This window comes from Frankliniella occidentalis, unplaced genomic scaffold, assembly GCF_000697945.3.
Source record: "Frankliniella occidentalis isolate FOCC.00 unplaced genomic scaffold, Focc_3.1 Scaffold17, whole genome shotgun sequence".
Classification (NCBI taxonomy): Eukaryota; Metazoa; Arthropoda; class Insecta; order Thysanoptera; family Thripidae; genus Frankliniella; species Frankliniella occidentalis.
The window spans coordinates 2,139,293-2,146,850 of record NW_026267147.1 but is presented as its reverse complement, the minus strand read 5'-3'; the positions used below and the strand labels follow the sequence as shown (position 1 = coordinate 2,146,850).

The 7,558-nt window shown below is 49.1% G+C and overlaps 1 protein-coding gene across 3 annotated transcripts in view; it reads right to left on the bottom strand.

The window, feature by feature from the left end:
• Positions 1-4,241: 4,241 nt before the first annotated feature.
• The window catches only part of LOC113215508 (MOXD1 homolog 2), a 481,769-nt gene continuing 478,452 nt past the window's right edge, over positions 4,242-7,558 (bottom strand). For all 3 annotated transcript variants that reach the window (XM_052264209.1, XM_052264207.1, XM_052264208.1), the window contains one exon: positions 4,242-7,429. In XM_052264209.1, coding sequence (XP_052120169.1) covers positions 7,112-7,429 — 318 coding nt within the window. In that variant the 3' untranslated portion in view covers positions 4,242-7,111. The remainder of the gene's footprint in view (positions 7,430-7,558) is intronic.

The following is a 7,558-nucleotide window of genomic DNA, read 5'->3' as shown; positions in this document are numbered from 1 at the left end:
AGGATAATAAACTGTTCTGGGCGATTTGCTATTAATAATAGCCTCATTATATTTGGCTACTACTCAGAAATATGCACCAGCCCGGATACATGACGAAAAATTTCCGCCACCTTGAGTGCCGTATTTCGCGCCATTTATGCACATGCCTGTGACGGGCACAGGCCGACAGTGGATTTTGGTGGCCGAGCTGGAAGTAGGGGTCATATGGACCCACCTAGGCAGTGAGCGGCAGTGAGCCACTCCTGTTGGCACCGCGGGGTGCAGTTTCCTGATCCATGCCTCCCCTTTCAATCATCCGTACCGCCCAATACATACCAATACATATCAAATTACCGGACACACACTGCAGTTGGTGAAACCAAGTCGATTCGGATGCAGGATGACTCAATCCCGAGATTGGTTTGGCTAAACTCTCACCCGCCCACCCCTCTCCCTTTCCGAACCTTTCACCTTCTCTCTCTTTTCCTCTTGGCCAGTCGAACGCCTGTCGGACTCAGGGTAGGCCACCCGCCTCGGCGCGCTGTGCTGCACGACACGACGTTGCCTACCGACCAGGCGTTATCTCCGCCTCAAAACAAAACCCTCGGAGACCGCACGGCACGTCTTTGCGATCCCACCCCGCCCTCCCATCCCACGAGGGCTGATGGTCGGCTGCAGGCTGCAGAGGCAGCCGCGAACGTCGGCGTGGACGCGGAGCAGGCATTCTTCGTCCTGTTGGACGAGCTGCTCGGTATGGAGGGGGAGCCGGCGCGAAAGCTCCTGTGGTGCGCCCTGCGGCTGCTGGACTGCTGCGGCCCCGCGGCTCTGGACATGGGAGGTCGTGCCTCGCGGGAGGTCGATCATGGACGCCACCGCCGCGGCCGCGTTCGGTCATGTCCAGGTCATGTCGGCCTGGTGCGGGACCTGCTCGCCCGCGGGGCGGATACCCGCTGCGCCGTGACGACACGTCCCGCACCGCCCTGCACGCACCAGGTGAGGTCTGCGGGGGTCATAGACGCCCTGATGAAGTACATCACCGCCGGACTCTCCCTGCGGACAGGACTGGGCGAGGCGATCCCACCTCTCCATGTCGCGGCCGTGGAGCCGTGGAAGCACTCATCGCGCACGGCGTCGATGTGGACGCGTTTGCCAAAAGCAGTAACCTTAAGCAAGTGCCGTTGATCACGGCTGCCGCGCTTGGCCACACTCGGGTGGTGAAGCGTCTGCTCGAGCACGGCGCCAACCAGATCCTCGATCACACAGGCGACACGCCTGTGGCGGTATTTCTACCTCCACTGTAGAACTGTTTAGTTTACTATTAATTCATTTACTGTAGACTTATCAGCTATTTGATTATTCGCTGCTTGAGTGTTAAATAATAATGTATAAATTCACCAGCCTGCTGTGCCATGCATTGTTAATCTATTTAGGCACACGATTTGGTCCCTTTTAAAATTTATCAAGCAAGCAGGTTGTACCAACCTCGCTGCATTTAAATAACGCAGGCAATGTCACATGTTGGACTTTCCCTGCGTCGCCCCTACGGCTTGACTGTTCACACACATGTCTCTAACACACTCACAGTTGCAGCATCACAGCTTCTGTCGCGTTGATTTGCACTTGCACAACCGCGACGCTACCCTACACACACAGCAGCACATGTGTATGTGTGTGTGTGTCAGGGAGAAACAGAGTTCTCCCTTCTTTCTGCGAGCTGCACTGCACGTGTATCGCAGAGCCACCCTCGCCAACCTGCATGCAGAGGGAGGAAGGTCGACAAACCTCCTTACTCCAGCTCTGCTGCTGCAGCCCGACGAGAGGCAACCCATCTCGCACCCTCGAGGACAGGAGGGGAGCACCTCACCCTCCGCGCTGCGCCTCGGACGCCATAGGACCCCTGCGGTGCCTGCTCGCGGTCGCACCCCTCTCGGCCGCAAGGCTCACGGCGCACCCCTCTCGGCTGCAACCCTGCTCGCCCTGCTCGGCCTCCACCCTCGCAGTGGCCAGCAGATAAAAGCGCCCCTGCGCTTGGATCGACACTCAGTCCGACTCCAGCTACACGACGACGAGCACCTCTGCACCAGCCAGCTTGCCGCTCTCCATCGCCTCAGCCGCTGGCCCTGCTCCTGCTCCTCGCCTGCACTCTACCGCTGGACGCCACGCGACGCCACGCCGCATCTTTCTCCGTTCAACTGACGTCACTCCACTAAGTACTCACTATCGAGAGCCGCTGTTTAACTTTACTACTGTTGCGCTACAGCGTGCTCAGAATATTCAAGAAACTACCATTGTTATTCAAATCTGGAAATATAGATAGTTAATATTTCTGTACCAACGGTTCTACTACTCTCCCGTTGTATTCTCTTTAAAGACACCAAACACACCTACACGCCCACCTTGGACACGCCGCTGATCGTCGCCGGCGCACCGGGGTCGGAAGCTCGTTGTGGAGGCTCCTCCTGCCTAACCTCGCACGCGCCCAAGGACGACCGAGAAAGCGAACGACTGTAGGAAGTCTTGAGGCATCTGGATGAACATGGCATGACGGTATTGCATTTGGCAGCCGCTCTGTCGTGAAGCACCTGCGGTCCGGGACCGACTCGGGCCTACCTGGCAGGAAGCAAAAAGAGGTGTGCAAGAAGAAGGTGCCAGGGTGCGTCAAATCGCACCCAACCTAGCTCATCCACCCATCCATCCATCCCTCCATCCAACCGAACTGAACGGAAACCGAACCGCTGCGAGCTGCTTTTCCGTAGGTAACGTGGATCCTGAGCACAGAAACTGTGTTTTCTGGTACTAAACAATCGCTGTGCTGACAAAATCAAGCATTCCGCGAGAAGCTCGCCCTCGGTGTGGGTATATGGAGGGATGGATGGATGGATGGGTGGATGAGCTAAGGTTGGGTGCGATTTGACGCACCCCCGGTGTGTCCACACGAGCCCCGATCGCACCTGGACAAAAAAAGGCGGGGGTACTTCCCTCATCCCACCGCAGACGTTGGCGACTTCTGTGATCGTAATGGGATCAGCCGCTTCCAATAATCACAGTGGTCAGAACATACTCCCGGGGGTTTGTGAGACGGTCGACGCGTACGTTAGTTAAACTGTACTGACCCACCACAGGTCATGGAGCCCCTTTAAAGCCAGATACCCAGGTTTTCTAAACGCACCTGCCACCACAGCAAGCTGCTCCCACGGCCTGCTTTCGCCGAGAGTCAAACCCCGGCCCAAAGCCGAGGCATTGTCAGCTTCGACGCAGTGACACCAGGATGGTAACCGCTAGACCGTAGGAACTCCACGAGGGGGCCTGGTGAATTCACGGATTTCAAGTCGCATTTGAAATTTGGTGTCCTGAGAAACATTTCAGATTGACGGAGATTCGACTGACCTCCCGAAGCTTTGGGCGGACGCGCTGCCGACAGAGCCATAGATAGAGGCGACAAATATACCTAGCTGTGCGTTGGGAAGTGCAGGGAACAACATATCAAAGGATGACGATAACTTTATTGGGTTCCTCTGGTGAGAGGTGAGCCGAGGCTTAGTCGCTGTGCCCCAAGGTATCGCTCTACCCGCCAGGGGCGTTAGCATTTACGACTCCTAGTGGACTTATTTCTACAATCGGTTCGGTTCTCATGAAGCTGTCTGTGGCCGTTTCGGTTGTAGAACTCTGTGGCTACAACTGTGTGGTTACAAACAGGGACATCTCAGGCGTCCGGTTCGGTGCGTGAGCATACGGATTGTTATACACGTTATATACGGCTGTCATGTGCGGCATCCGGAAAAGAAGCTGAAAGCGGCAAAAAAAGCTAATTGAAATAAGTCGGAGTCATTTCAATTAAGTCTATGTGATTGCAACAATTGATTGTGCTGTCAAAGAGTCGGGGTGTGCCCCACAATTTGGACCTCTCCTGAAGGGGGACCTCCTGACTGACCCTCAAAAAATATGACAATTTATTTTAATACTGTAATTGTATTTATTTTCTCATACTCTATGTTTCAGTGTACAAATAATAATACATTGTATTTATAGTTCTAATTATACATGCATTTTTAATTACAATTTGGTTTTTGACTATGACAAGCAATGTTGTTGAAGATTTGCTTGTTAAATCTGTAGTTTATTCACTTCTTTCGGTGACGATTTGCTTACAGAAGTGTTAAGTGGCTAGTTTGGTCTTGCTCAGTAACAATTTTATAATAGGAATCCACGGAGACTCTCATCCTGGTCTCATTTATTGTAGGAATTGTTAACAATATTCTGTGTTCTGTGGGACAAAAGATGAGGTGTGTTTGTTTGATAGGGGAGAAGTGTTTTACTAGATTACAATTATTTTTTAAGTTACAAGAACTGGTTCATCAGATCTGTGGGGCTCCTCATACAAGTTAGACTAAGCCAGCAAACTAAAGCAATTTTTAAACTTTGACTCGACACTTGGTACATTTTTTATCTGTGTGAATTGAAATTTTAGACATAACCCTGACAACAATTTCTGCTTAATCTAAAATCTAATTTTTGGTCAAGGAACCATGAAACAAACTATTTAGCAGAAAATCACAAGCAAGTATGAGAGGGCATAAAAATTATATGTTACAATTGTAGATCAAGGTTTGACTAACTCCTATGAAACCTGTAATTAAAAAAAATAAAAATAGAATACAAGAGAAACTGTTGTTGCTTGACCGTCATATTAAAATTATGGATGAACTACAGACTGTTATTCAAAAGATTTTATGGTTGCAGAAAAAAATTTAGTTTTGATCAAGTGCCAGTAGATGTTTAGGCAGAAATTACAATGATAATTTCCATAACAAATCAATATAAAATAAATCACATATAAAAAACAAATTACAACATGTATATGTATACCCAATAAATATGCTGAAACCATGGCGCAAATAATGGCAAGTTACAAAATCAAATGTATGAGTTTAAGAAGTCCATGCTCTTGATTTCTACCATTTCAATGTGCAATAGTTTATCCTATATGGCTTTTTAACATTGAAACCCCTTGGAGGAAAAATGTGTTTCGCTGCTAATTTTCTTCCCACTTTGAAAAAATAAATAAGATTGGACCTCATAAGACTAGCAACATTATCAAGAATGGATTGCATAGCACATTTATGAATGCACAAGCAAAATACCACTGTGACAACAATAACAACAAACACAATATGAAACTATGCAATGACATAGTGCTAAAGTATCACTAATGTGTAAAATAGTATGAAGTCAATCTACATTATAGAACTTTAAGATAAAACTGTACCATTCTTAATTGCACACATTCAACAATCATTCATTCACTCTTTCATTCCCAACAGGTCAGTCAATAATTCACGTAACACTCCAAATCAAAGCACCCAAGTCAATTAGATTACAATAATATATACAAGAGCATACTAAAGCAGGAAACTATTTAACAATAGTTGGGCGCAGAACAGTTAAAGGAGAATGAGACTGGTTGAGATTACTTTTAAGACAATTCTTTATAGCACCGAACACCTTAACAACGTCCTCAGAATGTTCTATTGGTTATCTGAATGTTGAGGTAACATTTTAAGAATGATCTGTGCTACGAGGTATATCTTTACAGAAGGGATCGTCCAGAAAGTAGGTCCGTTATTCTGAGATTTATACGGCAAATTACGGGAGCTCGACGCCTGCAAGACTCCGGGTAGGCCACCCCGCAGTTCACGCATGCACTGCAGGCAAGATGTTGCCTACCCATCAGGCGCTATGAGAGCTTGCAGGGGCTGAACTTTACAGGTGCGTAACGCCAAATGACGCACGCACATTCTGGACGATCCCTCAGTTTACAAAACCTCAACCAAAAAAACTCAGTAAATCCATCAACCATTAATTCCACTTTTGGTAAAATACTGACAATATCTACAATAGTACATACAAGATACTTACAAGTCATATAAGTAAATACCAAACAGTGGTAACTTTTAAAAAATTCTCTCATTAGGCATACAAGAAGTTTTAGCTATGTAAAAAAAGAAAAAGTTTTTGTTTTTAATTTACTGTAATTAAGAAAAGAAAACACAATAACTGTTAAGACCAATGAGAGTGTTTTTCTTTAAAAGAGGAGACTAACAAAATGTTTACGTATAAACAATATAGGCACTTTAAGACATAGAATAAAACAAATCTCAGAAGCTGGCATTTAAGTTGTCACATATCCAAACTAGCATATTTAATAAAAATTTTATATGCCAGTGGTGGTTTAATGAGAATGACCAACATTTTAGTCAGCAAACAATGTCCATAATGCTATCACAGTGTAGGAGCCATCGGTCATTTGAGGCTTGGAATCTGTTAAATCGGTGAACAGTCAAACCAGTCCGGCAAGGGAAGGACGTCATTATGGAGATAGATGTTTAATGATTAGTTTAGCCTTATAAATGGCGTTGATCGGAAAGAAACCAAGGTTGCATTCCTGTAGCCTAACGGCAGTCTATTATATCTATGTATTTCTGTTATATAGTACACTATATACAAAAATAAATACATTGTAGTGCTAATGAGATTCACTGCACATCAAACGCCTTCATTATGGACTTCCCTGCGACAACAAGCTGCATACCAAAGAGTTCGATGCATTTCTCAGAAATATCTTAAATATCTATCCCCTTTTCGATTCATTCTGGTTAAAGTTAAAGTAAGTTCGGAATATCATCCACCTCTCCGGGGAGTGTACAGAAAGAGAGATCCAGGAGTAAAAATAACGTAAACTATACCGAGGATGGAAAGGGGTCGATGCCCCAGCAGGTGACGTCGATGCGCTGCTCATCCTTGCACTACTTCTTGTCCACTTGACCACTTCACTAGTTTACACGTCGGGCCACGTCACTTCGGGCCCACCCAGTGAGAAATGAATGTCAAGACGATGTCAAAGCGAAACCGCTACGGCGTCGACACTGCCTTTGGCAGCATCCCTCCGATATCGTTTCGGCATCGTTCCGATATCCCATTTCACACCGGGCACACTGCCCCGCCGCGCCGCGTTGACTAAAAGAGGCACGGCGGGGCGCGTAGTCACAGCACAGGGGAGGGTGGGGGTGGGGGGAGGGGGACCTATCACAGAGCCTGGCCGGCCAGGGCGGTGCGGGAGACGGCAGCAGCGCGCTCATCTCTGGACTCGCGCCGCGAGCAGCGCCAGCAGCAGCGCCACCCAGGTCGCCGTCCAGGAGGCGGCGTGGGCCGCCGCGCCGCTGTTGAGCCGCGACTGCTCCTGCGCGCCGATGGCGTTCAGGCTGTTGTCGTCGTCGGCCAGCACGGCGTTGTCGCGCGCCGCGCTCTCGTCGTCCAGGAACGTCTCGTTGGCGTCGCCCGTCGCCTCGTCGCCGGGCTTCTTCTTGCGGTGCGGCCGCCGCCGGTGGCACGTGGCCTCGGGCCGCCACGACCGCGTGATGTTGGGGTAGGTCGCCTCCGTCTCCTCGGTGCCCTGCGGACAAGAGAGGCGGGGCGGTCAGAGCCAGGCAGTGCAGGGAGGGCAGGGGTGTGACGGCCACGCCGCAGAGCGCCCGTGTCACGGGGCGTGGCGGGGCGGGGCGGGGCGGGGCGTGGCGTGGCG